General features: G+C 36.5%; 1 protein-coding gene across 3 annotated transcripts in view; it reads right to left on the reverse strand.

The window, feature by feature from the left end:
- Positions 1–18,438, reverse strand: part of PIK3CB (phosphatidylinositol-4,5-bisphosphate 3-kinase catalytic subunit beta) — an 83,778-nt gene that overhangs the window by 7,270 nt on the left and 58,070 nt on the right. For all 3 annotated transcript variants that reach the window (XM_087964990.1, XM_087964989.1, XM_087964991.1), the window contains 6 exons: positions 16,157–16,278; positions 12,090–12,233; positions 9,597–9,696; positions 7,181–7,359; positions 6,553–6,662; positions 5,411–5,489 (listed from right to left, as the gene is read on the reverse strand). In XM_087964990.1, coding sequence (XP_087821116.1) covers positions 5,411–5,489; positions 6,553–6,662; positions 7,181–7,359; positions 9,597–9,696; positions 12,090–12,233; positions 16,157–16,278 — 734 coding nt within the window. The remainder of the gene's footprint in view (positions 1–5,410; positions 5,490–6,552; positions 6,663–7,180; positions 7,360–9,596; positions 9,697–12,089; positions 12,234–16,156; positions 16,279–18,438) is intronic.

An 18,438-nucleotide genomic window follows, 5' to 3' on the forward strand; every position in this document is an offset into this window, starting at 1 on the left:
AACACTGCACTATGCAGTAGAATTCAACAGAGCTACTGCCCTGGGATAGAAGCTTTTTCAGCCTATTTGTTTTTGTTGTTATTATTCTGTACCGTCTGCCAGATGGTAATAGTTCAAAAAAAAGGGTGCCCAGGATGATGAGATGGATCTTTGAGAATGTTTTGAACTTTATTAAGGCAGCCGGAGCTATAAAGCTCTTCTAAAGAGGAGAGAGGGCAACCAATGATCTTTTGGGCAATGATATTAACCCTCTGTAGTGCTGTCCTATCTGCCACTGTGCAATTGGCAAACCATATAGAGGTGTAGTAAGTTAAGATACTCTCTATGGTGCAGCAGCAGAAGGTCACCAGCAGTTTTTCATTCAGTTGTTGTTTTCTGAGAAGTCTCAGGTAATATAATACAATCAAATGCAATTTTAAAAAAAGAAAGAATGCATGAAAGGTTTCCAGAAAATATGTTTTCCCAAAGGTCTGGCCATTTGCAGTTATTAATTAAATATTTGGTCCGCATTTTTAATTTTTCTGTTTCTTCTTAATCCATTGTCCACCTATGCTGATGAAAAGTTCTGGGAAACTCATTCATGTACCCTTTAGTAATGTTTTGGTTGATCCTAATAAATATAGGTTTTGGATGTTATTTGTCTGAGTGGAGTAGCGAAAGAGGTATTTCTTATAGATTCCTAGACAAGATTCTTGGCATATTCTTTTTTTCAATATAAACTATCCTATTTTTAATCACATTATATTCTGCTTATCTATGGCAAGGGTTGGCAACCTTCTGTCCTCTCCTATAAAAATCTCATAAGATTTCAGCAGCAGAAAATCAGACAACCTTCTAACATAAGATCTTGTGTAAGAACATCAAATTCTGAGCAATTTCAAGAATGTTTAAATAAATACATATGTTTAAAGTTCTTCTTGAAGATTGGGGTCTGGTGAGCATTCTGATGAACATGATATGAATACTTTGCTGCCCACCTCTATTGGAACTGAATTCCAAGTACAATTAATGAGAATTTTAAAACACAAGTGAAAATTCTTATTTGAGGATTTTAAAGAAAAAACCGAGGAAATCTACAACATGAACTTAGCTTAAGATCTTTAAGTTCTCATCCATTCTGCAGTTCAATAATATCAATATTGGCTTAAATCTCCTTTTTAGCTTTTAGCACTAATATAAAAAGTGTATTTAAAAACATGCATAAGGTCTTCTGCTGGAATTAATTTTAATCTCCCACACACACACACTCTGGTCCAACACTTCCTAAGAGATTAGTAACAATTTAGTGCTTATTAGTAAAATCAGGTGTTTTTTTTGGTTTATTTCCAAAATGATGGTAAATCAGTAACTGACTTCTGAGCACATAATCACGTTTTCTCTGAGTAATAGTTCCTAAATGAATCTTTTGTATTTAATTTATTTTGCTATCAAAGGCATAATTATAGAACATTTTCTCATGAATACCTTATTTCTTTGCTGTGTTACTTGTTGATATTGCTCTTACCTATGTGAATGATTAACCTACGCCTAAAGTTTATTCTGTTTGTTAAACTAAAATATTTAAGAGATGAGCTCAAGATTAATCTGGTGTTTTAGGAATATAATTTCTAACATTAAAAAAAACCAATTTTCTGTTTCTTTTATATCCACTGTTGAGAAAAGGCAAATTAGCTTTTCAAATGTTGCACAACTGCCCATTTAAACAAGGACTAAGTAAATACATTAAGCATTAAAGGGACTTCCGGTTTGTCGGCTTCGCGAGCGGCAGGGATTCGCGATACTGCGCGATCCCTGCTGCGCTAGCCGTTTTTGGTGCTCCGATCCGGATGGGTTCGGAGCTAGGCTGCCTGCAGGGGCGGCTGAAGATAGGGGGATCCGGAGAGGGGTTTAGGGGTGTTGCAGACCCCCTCCCCGGCCGGCAGAACCCCCTTTTCCCAAGATGGTGCAGCGGCGGTCTGTAATGGCCGCCACAAAGAAGCCGGCAGCTGAGTAAGAATGCGCAGGAGGAAGAGGAGAAAGCCTTCTGAGAGTGAAAGTTTTCTTGGTTGACCCAGGACTCTAAGACATATTTAACACAATTCCTGGAAATTATGCCTTTTTGAATGATTCTTTCCAGAAGAGAAAAAAAGCGGCAATTTTGAGGTGCTGAAAGGAAAGTTTACTCTCCTTCCCTACGGAATCAACAAGTGGATACTGAGAAACCTGTCTTTTTCAGGTAAAAACCAGCTTTATGTGATAAGTGGGAAGGGAGAGGACAAAAAATATATTTATATGTTAAGATTTTGTTGGAGGAGATGCCTTAAGGATTTGAAGACTGAAATATATTCTAATAAGGCTTTAAGATACAGATTTGGACTTTCTTTTTTTTTGATTGATACTACCCCAGGAAGAGAAAGTGAGAACTTTGTCTTGGCTTGGATTGATTGAGGACTTTGGGATTGTTCTATTTTTTTGAAATATCTTGGTTGGTGCAAGAAGAAAGAGGGGGAAAAAAGAAAAGAAAAGATTTATAATGGCTTTTTTTGCTGAGGAACTGAGAAAAGAATATGAGCAAACAAAAACAGATGGCAAAGATGGTGTGAAAGAAGCCTTCCTTTTTTTAGAAATGGCGCTTGCTAACTATCAACAAACACTACAACAGATGGAGGCAGCACGCGAGAAGAAGAAGAAGAAGAAGAAGCCATCTTTAATGAACTTCAAAATTTAACTAAAAAAGAAGGAAGGAAGAAAGAAAGGAAGGAAAATGAAGGACTTAAGATCTAAAAAGCACTTAAGAAAGAGAAAAATAAGGTGCAAAATCAATATAATGATAGTAAACAAAAGAAAAAGGAACACAACAGAGAAGGGAAGCCAGTAAGGCAGAGGCTAGGAGAAGGGGGGTAGAAAGGTCTGCTGGGGGAAGAAAGAAAGGGAAAAGGTGGAGAAAAGCCACAAAGTTTTGAAATTAGATGGGAAAAGAGGAATCTTTTTTAGGGACAAAGGGTAAAGTACAATTTCTTTTAAAAAGATTTTGCAAGGTACATAAGATGGTATTGTAGCATTTGTATCAGAAATAGAAAATTAGAATGGTTTAAGAGTTAATAAGAGATTAAAATGTTGAAATGTTTAGTAATGATTGATTTTAAAATTTAATAAAATATTAAAGGGAATGTTTAGAATATTGAGTTTTAATTAAAGAGTTTAACATGACTATGGTATTGATGTTATTATAAAATTATTATTGTAGCATTTGTCTTTGGAAAAGGCAATGGGAATGTTATAAGATTCAATATTTAGATCTATTATTTAACTATGTATTTAATCATTTTGGATTTGTTATTTTTCTTTTATTTAAAATAAAAAATTAGTAGATAGAAGGTACCAAGCAGAATCATATTGGGTATTAGGTGTTATTTTAAATGTTAATCTAATTAATTTAGGGGGAAGACAGAAAGGCATCATACTCTGATTAGTGATTTCAGGAGAAATTCTTTTTTTATTATAAGGAATGAGACAGAGGGATAATAAAGAATGGACAAAAGATACAAATATAATGACTCAAATTAAGATGGATTAAATAAGATAGAATTAAGAAGAGTGAAATGTGTGGAGAAGCTAATATAGAAGACATAGAATGGTAAATAAAATAGGTAATGACATGTAAGATGAGCATGAATATAATTGAAGTCCATGTAGAGAGGTACCTGGGGCCAAGTTACTTTCCTAAAAGAGTTTTTATATGTTTGTGTGTTGTGTGTTTATGTTTCTGGGAGAATTAATAAAACCTTGCAGAAATATAGAATGAGAATAATGGTAATCAAGTCAGAAAGAAATAGATGAAATAATAATAGTGAAATTGAATAAGAGTAAAGAGAAGTAAAGAGAAATTGGATAAGAGGTATTTGTATGCTCATATGGAAATGGTTTAAAATAGAATTATATTGTATAAAATAAGGTTTTATTTGACCTGTAAAATTTACAATGGAAAAAGGTTTAAGTATGTAATGGTTAATGATGATTTGTTTGTCTTTAAAATTAATAAAATTTGTTTAAAAAAAAAAGCATTAACAAAAGAAAAAATTATAATCGTATGAAGTTGTTACTGCTGTTGTTAATTCTGCCTTTCTTATACGGTATATGAAATTCAAGGTGATGCACATACCTAACACATCTTCATATTTTCTGCACAACAACAACCCAGTGAAAGCTGAGTTGGGCTGAAAGAGAGAGTAACTGGCTCAAGGGCAGAAACACAGGATGCAGGGAAAGCACAGGAGTTTCTTAGAGAGTAGCATTTATAAATCAAACTGGGTAACAGCATGAGCATGAGTCAGTATTGTCATGCTGAAGGATATATGAATAATGCAATCAGTATTATTTTTATATCATTAGTAAAGGGATTGATAAATAGGCATTTCATTCTTTTTCCTTGCTAGTCTTATTTATTTATTTACTGACTGGCAACTTGGAAACTAAAGTACAATGAGCTGCATCATATTTCCACCACCAAAATGGCACCACAAAATATAAATTATTCTGTTGGCCATTTTTGGTATTCCCTGGGATTGATAGCTACACTCATGATCTTCCAGATTTCTGAGATTTAATAAATAAAGTGGAATACAGTAACAAATTTCTTTCAAGAAATCCATGTGGAAAGATTGGTATCTCGTGTTTCATGCTGCACATGCTACATATTATAGTATTAATAGCTCATTTCAATAGATTTGCTAAAATTTGACTAAGGGAATTTAAATCTGGCCTTTTCCAACATAAATGATGGACAATCAATCAGAATAGAGCTGGAAGTCACTTTGGAGGTCTTCTAGTCCAACCTATACCCCATTTTGGACAAGTGGCTGTCCAATCTCTTCTTAAATAACCTTCAGTAATGAAGAGGTAAAGTAAGTAACTAAAGCCCCTTCCAGCATTATACATTCATAGAAAACAGCTATTCAATGATAAAAGCTTGTACAGGGAGAAATTAGAAGTAAATAACCTTGTTGATTGCATCGTGAAAATGTGTAGGGAGTTACCATAATGCAACATTATGTCTTTTCATTACATGGTCGAGGTATCAAGTGATTTAAAACTTTGTGGCTTTGCAAGAGCTAGCATAAATTACATCTTTATAGCAGTTGATTAGTGGAAGATTATTTTATTATTTCCTTTATTTTATCTTTCTTCCTGATCGCCTTAAATCACTAAAATTCAGATTATTTTACTGATGTCTGAATGAAATTCATATTATAATAAAAGAACAAGTTAATACTGTACTGAAAAGGTAGGTCAGACTCTCCCAACTGAGCATTTTGTACTAGATAGTTGCCAACATCTAATTTTTTTGATGAAACTTTGCCATTGAAGTCAGAATGAAATTAGACTATTGGCCTTTTATTCCTAATTAACATTCAGAAGAAAATCTACTTACCGGAGGTCTAACCCAGCTTCTTTCCAAAGTAAATCCATTAAACGTAACATCTGAAGACTTAACATGTCTTGTCGTAGATCTGTAACAAAAATCGATATATGTAAAATAATTGAAAAATGTGCAATATATAGATAATCCTTGACTTACAACAGTTTGTTTAGTGACCATTCAAAGTTACAACTCTAGTGAAAAAAAGTAATTTATGACAGTTTTTGACTCTTATGACCGTTGCAGCAACCCCATGCTCCCATGATTAAAATTCATATTCACAGCTCATAAAATTCATACTCATATTCAGCACTCCAGATGGTTAATGTCATTGGTTGCCCTCTCCCCTCTTTGGAAGAGCTTTATAGCTCCTGCTGCCTTAAGAAAGTTCAAAACATTCTCAAAGATCCATCTCATCCTGGGCACCCTTTTTTTTAAACTATTACCATGTGGCAGACATACAGAATAAAAACAAGGACAAATAGACTGAAAAACAGCTTCTATCCCAGGGCAGTAACTGTTGAAATCTACTATATAGTGCAATATTAAAGCAATATCAGGGGTTTTCAATTTAATGTATAGAATGTGAAGGATATGTGTTTGTGTTTTATTTTTATAGTTATAATTATAATGTACACTGAAGATGGCATTAAATTTCATTGTATGAGATGCAGTGATAATAAAGTAAATTTATATTTATGACGGTTGCAGTGTCCAAGAGTCATGTGGTCACCTTTTGCAACTTTCTGACAAGCAAAGTCAATAGGAAAGCCAGATTAATTTAACAACTGTGTTAGTAACTTATCAACTGCAATGATTCACTTAACAAGTGGAGCAATAAAGATTGTAAAATGGACAAAATTCATTTAACAACTGTCTCACTTAGCAACTGAAATTTTGAGCTCAATTGGGGTCCTAAGTTGAGAACTTTGTTTACATGAAAAATTTTCAAGCATCCATAAGACATATTTAGATTTGTAAAAAAAAAAGAATATTTTTCAGACTTAATTTCAATATAATCTGTCTGAAATAATGCAATGTTCCACTACACCTGTATTTTTTTAAAAGTTTAAGACTTCAGGTTCAAAATACTATGTTAGTTAATTTAACATTAAAATTCCAACAGCAGAAAATGAAGTTTTCTGTGTACTTACCATCTCCATTTTTAAAAATGATTCCCACCAAGTCAGCACCAAACGCTTTGTTACTGTATACTATCCATAAAGGCTTCATTTTTGAGTCCATATATTTACATTTCTCTATACTAGAACAAAGGTAATAATATTTTTAGTGAGTTCAGTTAAAAGATTAATGAACCATAAAAATGTATTGGGAAGAAATAAATCTGGAAGGTTATTCTATAATGGAATTTTAGAACCTGGACAAATGCTTTTCAAAACTTTCATTCTGTTGCTTCAATATCAGTTACTCTGGCAAACTGGCACATTAATTCTTGGATCCCTATTTAGTGGCTACTAATACAAAATCTGAAATAGAGATGCATATTTATTTTGAAAATCTCTGATACAATTAGCAATAAATTATTAATTGAAGCCATTATTTCTGGAACTGACATTTTAATGTTAAGATAGCAGAGATTTGCTTATATGGCTAAGATGAAAAAAAGAAAATGTCAGCTACATGTAGAAATGCTGCCTTCTGCATGGCCATGCCTACTGAGCAATAAAGAGCAGAGAACTTAAAAGAATTGGAGCCTTCTGTTTTTTTATACTACAACTTATAGCACAGTGTACATGGATGAAGGAAAGCAGGCCATCTTACCAAAGTTCTGAAAGTAAGACCGACGGATTCAGAGGGGACTGGAGATGGGAAAGGGCCTCTTTGTATGCACTTTGTTTTAAACAGGTATGCATTGTATCCTTCCCTTTGGCTTTGCTTTGTTTCATGGCATTCAGCTTGATTAAGCTATTCAAAGTCTTCATCTTATTCAGTGCTTCAACCTGAAATAGATATTTGAAAATACTGCTTTCTAGAATGAATGGATAGGTTCACATATCATGCTAATTTGTGCTTTTGTTTAGCTGGCTACTGTGGCTTATTTAGCAAATATTGCTTAATCAAATCATAAACTATTAAGAGGTATGAACTATGCATATGTCAATGGATAATCCAAAGTACAGGCAATAATTTCTAAAAATAACACAATTAAAGTAACTATACAGTATTATGCCAACTCCTTTTAACACTCAGCATATTGATTTTTTTTTAAGTCCTAACCCCCCCCCCAAGGGTATTAATTTATTTTTCACTCATATTTATCTTCACCATATAAAAGACAAGGTGATGCATATATGGTAAATTTAGAAGCATTTTCCCCTGAGCTGCAACAAAACCAGTTCTAACCTTTGACATATTATACAAAGGAACAACTTTTAAGGGAGCACAGAAGTGAGATTTAACGTTTATTTGTTTAAGGCAATCACAGCTAAGTGGTAACGTTTATAAATATTCTATCTCCCATCTCCTCTTATCAATTTAATTTGGATATGAGATAGCATTGTGCCAAAAGAAGCTGACAATAAATTGAAGTAATGTTCTTGCTCAGAAGTACAGAGAATTCCCCACATGGCTATTTATTTATTTTATTGGCAACTAGCAAAACTTAAACATATAAAAATAATTTACATTTGAAGATTCATCTGACAACATTTGTCAGCTGCTGAACCAGAAGCAAAGAAAATGATAGCCAATATGATTCCAAGTGGGTGACCGGCATAGTTTTAGCATGAAATAGAAAGTCTTTCTCCCATGTGGTCAATAAAAAGAGCTTTAATAACAGCATTCTAATCTGAATGGATTAGAATGACCTTGATATCATTTGTTATAGTTTTTTTCCAGATAATATAGCAACCAGGGAATAAAATTATCAAAAGAAAAATTTCCATGTTGCTACAGGATATAAACATGTCTGTATCTATCAGGTTTCAAAAGCATAGTTAAAATGTAACAATTGTGAAGGTGACTTTGATGACCCAATTTAAAAAAAAATCTAATTCATTTACTAGATTTATGTCTGCCTGCTTCAATGTAAATTAGTTTACATTCTCCATCAATTTTCCAGTCTTTGTGCCCTTAAATATTGGATGAAAGATGCAGAATCCAATCTTATTTTTGACAAATGTTGACTATTACATATGGGCCCACTAACAAACATTTCTTTTCTTTGTTGTTTTGCCCAATTTTCTTAAATTACTACTTCCTTCATTTTAGAATTCTAGAACATACTGAAGCAATGGATATGACCTTAGACTATGAATTGTCAGACATTTCTTAATATCCAGGGTGCTGATACTTTTAGTACTAAAACAAGAGGTTATTCTAGAACAATAATAGCTTCTTTATAAATCTGAAACTTAAACCAGTGTTAATAAACTTGGACAATATATATTGTTTAGTAATTAGTATCCATGTTTATATTTTCAGTAGGTTCTCTAAGGAAAAAAAAAAGAATTTTAGTATAAAGCATGTTTTAAAGGCTTAAACTTTCTTACAGAAGGCTGAGTCATTCCAAGCAGGATGCTGTGGAAGCTGTCCAGAGTTTGATTATAGAAAAATGACAAGAGAGGCTTGTCAGGTCAGCCATCTGTGAAAACCAAAAGATCCCTGCTTTTCTACAATTCTAGGAGCTGTGCAAACATTATAGGAGGGAACAATTTCAACCTGCACTGGACAAACAGGAACTTTTTGAAGTATTTCTAGGTTCAATTTCTTCCGTGTTTGCACAGTTGGGAATTTTTTTGCCCCTTCTTTGATTGCACTGACATGCATTTCCTCTAAAGTGCAAAGAAAATGTCACAGTCCACAAAAGACTAAACTGAATATATTTAAAACAGCTATTAATTTTTAATGGTTTACTCAAGTATGTTAACTTATAATTAAGATATTTTCTTATACTACAGGAGTAGGTAATTATTTTGTGAGGTAAAGATTCATACATTGATTGCAGGAGATAAATAAAAAAAAAACCTAAAACAATTATTTTACCAGTTTCCCAATGAATATTTTCAGCAGCATTTCACAACTGGTTAAGCAACAATTACTGATGATTTCTACAGCTAATAAGACTACTGTGGATTTGTTAGGTGCTTTTTCAAAAGGGACTAGCCTATAAAAGCATGTTACATCATGTTGACTTCATGGAAATAATCTCAGGGGAAGAATTTAAAATAAGCAGTACCTGTTTGGAAAGAACTTTCATGTGAGTGATGCTTCCACGACAATAAGCTTCCAATATCACACCAAACTGCAAAGAAACTGCAGGTATATGCATTTCTGATCTACAAGACATATTTGTATAAATGTATAACCATGAATTTTAAAAACATATTTATGATATATATTAAAATCAGAAGGTAGATGGTTAAATGTATGGCTCTTAAAACCTGAATTATGTTGTTACTGCTTTACAAATAAAGAGATGCAAAGCCTTGTACATGGAAAGTAAATACTTATTAAAATACTCAAGCCCTTTGCAGGAGAAGTCAATCTAATCCCCCAAGTTAAGTCCTCTGCCTTTTAAATTCTCCATCTTCTAATAACATGTACAGAGATGAGTCAAAATGTCTGGTTTCAAAATTGAGGAAAAATGTGAGAAAAGTAATTTTGTCTTATATGCAAGTTTCTGATGTTCTTGAAGGTAAAGAGCTTGAGGAAAGCTCTGCCAAAATCAGAAGACAAGTATTAGAACCTCTTCTTGAGTGTTCCACTTCAAGAGAGATCTGAACCTATTGATTACAGCAGCTTTTCAAATGATGGCCACTTTATGAATTGGTCTACAGTTACTCCAGTACACATGGCTGATTATAGTTATGTTGGTTGAATCCAACATAACTTCAGAGCTCCAGACCATGGAAGTATTGAAAGAAGTGGAAGCATGACTTTTGGAACTGCAGCTTTAGAAATCAAAAAGTAAAGGAGAAGAAGGCATTTTGAAGGCACCATTTGATCCTTTCTCTTTAATTATCTCAGCTGGATCGATGGTTTTTGAGATGCTGATTCAATGGGAGACAAAAAAAATGGATTTAAATATTAATGAATAAGACCTTATGATATAAAATAATTTTGTATGGAAGGAAACAACACAGATGTTTTTGGTTTCTATGAGGAACAGAAAAGAATCTTTTGATATATTTTAACACAAATGTATAAAATATAAATAAATCCATGACTGGTCCTCACTTCTAGTAGTAAATAAAAAGTTCATCTAATTCCAAGAAGTAAAGGATTTCCCAAGCTACCTTGCTGCTTTTGAAGAACACAACTGTGTCAACATTAAAAGGGACAAGGGAAAAATATACACATCTTTAATATTTGGTAAAGTATAAAGAAGAAACTCTTAAATTATACCTGATAAATTATACCTAAAGAAACTCTTCTGCTTCTAAAGATATACTTGGAAAAAAATAAATATATGGAAAAACTATACAGGTAGAATACAATTACTATCAAAATAATATTTATTTAATCTTCTATATAGTGCAAGATACTTGCAGATTAAACCCTTACTATTCCCGCTGCATTCTGTCATAGCAGCTCTGCCTTTGTGGGCATCATCTCTCACAAGCCCTTAAAACTCACAAATTCAATTTGGGATGTAATATAAGAAAAGAGTAAAATTACTTTGATAAGCTCCAAAGGAGATCAGTTTTTACCTGCAGTGTTTAAACTTTTTTTGGCTGAGATTCATATTCAACTCCTTTTTAGAGTTTAGTTTAGTCCCTACAAGTCATTCCCTTCCACTTGATACAAAGCCTATTTTTAAGTTCCATTTTCCTACTACATTCCTAATACAATGCTGTACCATGCAACCAGTTACTTAAAACTGAAATATCTATTCGAATTCATATATTTTGTTACTAGCTTAAGGTACTTTTTCTTCCAGCCATTCTGTCTTCTCTAATCTTGGTTATCCACTTTGATTTTCATGGACCACAATTTCCCAGATCGCCTTTGAATGAACGTTCACCAACCTTAGGCAATATGCCAAGGACACAAAGATACAAATAGACCCGTCAATCTTGCCTAAAAACATGTTTTTGACTTGCTCTACTTATCCAGTGTGCTGGATATCTTGCAACTAGTCCTGCAGTGTCTCCACTCAAAATGGGATCATATTGAAACACTGGATCATATTGTACTACCTGCTTTATGCTGGCACTCAGCAAGAATTGTTATCATTTGTGGTCAAGCACTTTCATTCCCTTTATCTCCAGCTGCTATAATGAGATCAATGTCAGAAAAAAGTTGCTTCACAAAATACAGCAATCTTTAAGCAACTCTTAGCTATTTCTTCCCAAGTTTGGTTGATCATTCAACTGTAGATGGTTTATTCAACTGATTATATTTATGTATTTACATTTACATGCATTTTTATTGATTCTTATTAATATATTTGTATTCAAGAATTGTATATTTTATATCTACTTGAAATTCACTTATTTACCATTGACTTATAACTGGTCTACAGTAAAAATAAACCATTTCTGAAAAGGAATCACAATTAAAGCATTTTTAAATGTTATCTACTTTTAAACAATCCAATTTAATTGGATAGTGAAAACATAAATTATACATATATGATATAAAACAGAACAATCAAATATAACACTCAGAATGAATATAAAGCCCCCCCCCTTATTTGCTACAGGTATTTTGTCATTTTAAGTCTTACCTCAAATGCCAAAACAACATTTGTCCTATCCGTCTGTTTGCCAGGGCTTTCTCTAGTAGGAATCTGGAGAGAGCAGTGTCAAGAAAAGCTTCATATTTCAGGACCTGCACAAGCTGCAGGAGATACTGAGCAAGTTCTTCATCACTAGAAATAGGTTAGAAAAAAGTAAATAAATTAGTGGAATTCTGGATGAATGCATTCTCATTTTTATACTATTTTACATTGTTATCTATAAAATGTTCCCAATGCAGAATATAATAAACTAAATTAAAATCAACAATAAAACAGTATGTATGTATATATTTACTTATTTGTAAGATGTATTTAGTTGCCTAAAACCAAAAGAATATCACCACCTTCTTATTAATTGTTAAAAATAAGATAAAAATCCAAAACTTAAATTAAGGACAAAACACAAAACTTAATTTGGAAAATTAAAAAGTAGTATCATGACAGATCAAAAAGTGGCATGTTGTTGTCAATTTTCATAATGCCATGATTGTGGGAGCCATTCATGCTTCAAGGAGCATGCTATTCCAGAGAAGGCAGCCTGCTACAGAGAATGCTTGATGTTGGGCGGTCTTATGTACATGTCCTAATAGAGGGGACTCCTCAGCAAGTACAATTGCATAATTGTCTAGGTAGAATAAGTGGAAAATACAGTGGAAGGGCAATCTTTAAGATATATGAAAGGAGTCCTAAAAAGTCAGGCTGAACCGACTGAATACAACTCCTCCCCAATCTTCTTTTTGAAAATCTGAGTGACCATGTGTAGGACCTCCCAGTCCAAGAATGCAACCGATACATAAGATGAATCTGCATATATATCACCTGAATTGTTACTTAGCCAGTTGTCATCTCCTTACTAAGCAGCTGATGCAAATTCAAGACGACAGCAATAGCACTTAGACTTATATATTGCTTTACAGCCCTCTCTAAGTGATTTAGAGTCAAAAAGATCTGGTAAAACAATTCTGCTGCAAATCATTCACAAGAACAACCAATTTCTGTCCCATGCTCTGGCTTGATACCATTTAAAAAGACAATCTGTCTCATCCAAGATTTTCTGTAGCTGAAACCTAACCATCATCTTAATAACCTTATCAAGAAATGGCAAGCTGGAGACTTGCTGATAATTTTCTGAGATGTTCAGACCAAAGGATCGCTTTTTGAGGAGATACACTATCACCTCCTTCAAGGCAGGCAACAGATCCCTCTCATGTCTTTGTGCCCTGTCTGGATGCATTTATCATCACAAGGAGAAAGTTATAATTTACAAGTGGCTGGGTTCATCTCTGAAAGATACTGTCAACTTCCACAAGTGTCATAGCTATCTACATCTTTACCTCTTTAACATTAGTTACATGAATTTTATCCTAAAGATCAATGGGAAACTTCAAAGATGCCACCTTCCAACTTTCTTGCTGAAGAAAATAATGCTTCTGTTTCATTTCAAATGTAAATTACAAATAAAGATCATATCAACAGAGAAAATATATTTTGTCCATTCATATATAAAAAGAATTGCTATATGTACCGTGTTTCTCACATAATAAGGCCGGGCCTTATTTTTTTGAGCCCCGAAAAAACGGCTAGGCCGTCTTTTCGGGGTGACTTAATTCCCCCACTTGCATCCTCGCCAACAGCCGCTCCTAACGGGTGATCATGGCGAAGCGCAGAGAGCTCCCTACTCCCACCTTTGCTGCAGACACCTTTGGCACCCGCCGCTGTTGCTTTCCCTTCTGCCCATTCCGCTGCCACGTTTGGAGCTGCCGCTTCCATGTTTGGAGTGCCGCCGCCATTTGGAGCTCCAAACGCGGAAGTGGCAGCTCCAAACATGACGGCGGGCGATCTTTTATTTTGGTCCGCGCGAAGTTCAGAGCGAGCAAGAGAGGGAGACTGCGATGCCTCCATCCGAGATGGTAACCTCACTAGTGGATCACAATGTGGCTGGAAGCCCGAATCGGCGGGATACGATGGCAATCTTTTGGAGCGAGAGGAAAGGGAGAGAAGAGTTGTGGGCGTAATTTGCAGGAGGAAGTGGGTGTACCCCACGGCAGGGAGCCCAAGGAAGAAGGGCCGGTAGGCAACGGAGAGCGTCCCGTAGCTCCGGAAGAAGCCTAGAGACGCGCGCCGGGAAGAGGCGCAGATGCTGCCTTGTAGTCCCCAAACCAACTCCAAAGCGTGAACGTGTTCCAAACGCGAGCCGGTCGCTAAAAGCCAGAAAGCAGCAAGGGCGCCAGGTGGAAAGGACAGGGTCACGATCACACGGAGATGCCTAGAGAGCGGAGCGCACATAACTAAAGGCGGCGCACGCAGTTGGTTTGGGGACTACAAGGCAGCATCTGCACCTCTTCCCGGGCGCGTCTCTAGGCTGCTTCCGGAGCTACGGGACTCTCTCCGTTGCCTCACCGGCCCTTCTTCCTTGGGCTCCCTGCCGTGGGTACACCCACTTCCTCCTGCAAATTATGCCTCGCAACTCTTCTCTCCCTTTCTCCGCTCCAAAAAGATTACCATCGTATCCCGCCGATTCGGGCTTCCAGCCACGTTGTGATCCACTAGTGAGGTTGCCATCTCGGATGGAGGCATCGCAGTCTCCCTCTCTTGCTCGCTCTGAACTTCGCGCGGACCAAAATAAAAAGATCGCCCACCGTCATGTTTGGAGCTGCCACTTCCGCGTTTGAGCTCCAAATGGCGGCGGCACTCCAAACATGGAAGCACCAGCTCCAAACGTGGCGGCGGAATGGGCAGAAGGGAAAGCAACAGCGGTGGGTGCCAAAGGTGTCTGCAGCAAAGGTGTTTGGTGGGAGTAGGAGCTCCCCGGCTTTGCATGATCGCCCGCGTTAGGAGCGGCTGGTGGCGAGGAATTCCTGTCCGCCGGGCGCTCCTAACGGCAAGTCTCCCGCCCTTCCCCCTTATTTTGCATATTTTAAGATAGGCCTAAATTTGGGGGGAGGGGCTTAATTTGATTTTATGCCCCAAAAACGTGCTGGCCCTTCCTATTGGTGGAGACCGTATTGTTGGAGAAACACGGTACTAAAGCAAAAAAAAATTAAAATCACTAAATTCAGTCATCCAGTCGTGGCTGCCAACATTCTCCTCAGGTCACTCTCTAGAGTACAATAGCGATGTGACCAGTACACTATATAATGCCACAACATTAGAGAGGGTACTGGTAACTATGGCATTTTTGCTCTCAGACTCCAACACTTATTACTTTCATCAATTGAGATTAAAGATTTTTTTTGTTTTATATATTGCTTAGCAAGAAAGATGCCCGCACAAATTGACATAACATGCTGAATGCAAACGCTGTCCTAAAAGATATAGACACATGCAAAACAGAAAAAAATATGAAATAATTTATGTCAAATGCTCAGGAGAAACAGTCCCCCAGAATTACTATACATTATATCAAACTTAGACAATTTTTACAGGAAAAAAAACATCTTGTTTACATTTTAAGGACATCAAAATATTCTGTTAACAATTTAGCCTTGGAAATAAATAAGAAATGCTATTAATCATATACAGCACTGTTCAGAAAAGTCAAGGCCACAAAATCCAACAACTCTGATAATACTTAAGATTTTTTTTGAATTTTTTTTCACTGAATACATAAATCTATGCTTTAACCAAAACTAAACAAATAAACAGATTCTTGGAAAATCTATTATATTTTCACAGACATACCAAATCTGTTGCACATCTGCTCAAGTGTACATTCCTGTATGTTTCACATGACATAATCCTAAATTTGCAAAGATTCACTTCCATAGGACATTAGTTGGATGCTTTCTAAATTGGCATTCTGAAAACATCTGCGTCTTTCCAATGCTACAGCATTTGCCCCAGAGCAAATGGGAGACTTGTCCTCTCCTGACCAGACTTCCCAAAGGAGGACCACCCAGCCTGATCTTACTGATATCATCAGTAAACTGGGATTTTAGCCTGAATTGTTTCCTGAGTTGGAGAATTTATTTCACTCAGGGTAAAAGTCACAGGATTTTCTTGTTGAGATCCAACTTGTGAGCCAATTACTAGGATAAAGTTACCATACTACTTACCTCATTTGTCGTAAACAGCCCACAGCATATTCTCTTACATATTGATCAGGATAATTGAAATCTAGTAATTCTAATGCTTCTCGGGGAGGCAATTTTGACCATATCTGAAGAAGAGCCTGAAGCTGTTCAGAAAATAAACATAATATATGCAGAATTCAGTAACTAAAATATTTACGAGAATTTATTCATGAACAGAGTTAGACTACTGGACCCAACTTTCTGCATCTTAGCCATTGAATGACTTTGGACAGACAGAGAAAAAAGTAATTGGCTCAATATACTTCACAGGGTTTTGGGGGGGGGGGATAAAATAAAAGTAAATCCCATTTGAGCTTCCCTCAATTCTTGGAGAAAAGACAGAATATAAATCTAAAAAACAAGATTTATTCAGTTAATAAATAAATATTGCCCCGTCACACACACAAAGGGAAACATGTTCAAATGAGATGTAATATACACTGCTCAAAAAAATAAAGGGAACACTTAAACAACACAATGTAACTCCAAGTCAATCACACTTCTGTGAAATCAAACTGTCCACTTAGGTAGCAACACTGATTGACAATCAATTTCACATGCTGTTGTGCAAATGGAATAGATAACAGGTGGAAAGCATAGGCAGATAGCAAGACATCCCCAATAAAGGAGTGGTTCTTCAGGTGGTGACCACAGACCACTTCTCAGTTCCTATGCTTTCTGGCTGATGGTTTGGTCACTTTTGAATGCTGGTGGTGCTGTCACTCTAGTGGTAGCATGAGACGGAGTCTACAACCCAAACAAGTGGCTCAGGTAGTGCAGCTCATCCAGGATGGCACATCAATGCGAGCTGTGGCAAGGTTTGCTGTGTCTATCAGCGTATTGTCCAGAACATGGAGGCGCTACCAGGAGACAGGCCAGTACATCAGGAGACATGGAGGAGGCCGTAGGAGGGCAACAACCCAGCATCAGGACTGCTACCTCCACCTTTGTGCAAGGAGGGACAGGAGCAGCACTGCCAGAGCCCTGCAAAATGACCTCCAGCGGGTCACAAATGTGCAGGTGGCTGCTCAAACGGTCAGAAACAGACTCCATGAGGGTGGTATGAGGGCCCAACGTCCACAGGTGGGGGTTGTGCTTACAGTCCAACACCGTGCAGGACATTTGGCATTTGCCAGAGAACACCAAGATTGGCAAATTCGTCACTGGCATCCTGTGCTCTTCACAGATGAAAGCAGGTTCACCCTGAGCACATGTGACAGATGTGACAGGGTCTGGAGATGCCGTGGAGAACATTCTGCTACCTGCAACATCCTCCAGCATGACCCGTTTGGCAGTGGGTCAGTAATGATGTGGGGTGGCATTTCTTTAGGGGGCCGCACAGCCCTCCATGTGCTCACCAGAAGTAGCCTGACTCACATTAGGTATTGAGATGAGATCCTCAGACCCCTTGTGAGACCATATGCTGGTGCGGTTGGCCCTGGGTTCCTCCTAATGCAAGACAATGCTACATCTCATGTGGCTGGAGTGTGTCAGCAGTTCCTGCAAGATGAAGGCATTGATGCTATGGACTGGCCCGCCTATTTCCCAGACCTGAATCCAATTGAGAATATCTGGGACATCATGTCTCACTCCATCCACCAATGCCACGTTGCACCACAGACTGTCCAGGAGTTGGGGGATGCTTTAGTCCAGGTGTGGGAGGAGATCCCTCAGGAGACCATCCGCCACCTCATCAGGAGCATGCCCAGGCATTGTAGGGAGGTCATACAAGCACATGGAGGCCACACACACAACTGAGCCTCATTTTGACTTGTTTTAAGGACATTACATCAAAGTTGGATCAGCCTGTAGTGTTTTTTTCCACTTTAATTTTGAGTGTAACTCCAAATCCAGACCTCCATGGGTTGCTAAATTTGATTTCCATTGATAATTTTTGTGTGATTTTGTTGTCAGCACATTCAACTATGTAATGAACAAAGTATTTAATAAGAATATTTTATTCATTCAGCTCTAGGATGTCTTATTTTTGTGTTCCCTTTATTTTTTTGAGCAGTGTATATAATATAGTGAGAGACACTATTTAAAACTAACAAGGAGGAGAATGGTAACACAAACTCTGACTCTTTAATATTCCTATTTCTAGCCAGTTAGTGAAAATGTCAATAATTTCATTTGTTTCTTTTCCCTCTAGTGATGTAAAAGGTGGAGATTTGAAAGTTCTTCATTATTCTTCTATCTGTGGCAGAATAAAGACCCTGTGTGTCAGAAAACAGAAGAATCATGGAGTAAAATACTCAAGGGGT

Source organism: Notechis scutatus, chromosome 4 (assembly GCF_049901735.1).
Source record: "Notechis scutatus isolate UNSWTSFEM ecotype Mainland chromosome 4, rNotScu1.2, whole genome shotgun sequence".
Classification (NCBI taxonomy): Eukaryota; Metazoa; Chordata; class Lepidosauria; order Squamata; family Elapidae; genus Notechis; species Notechis scutatus.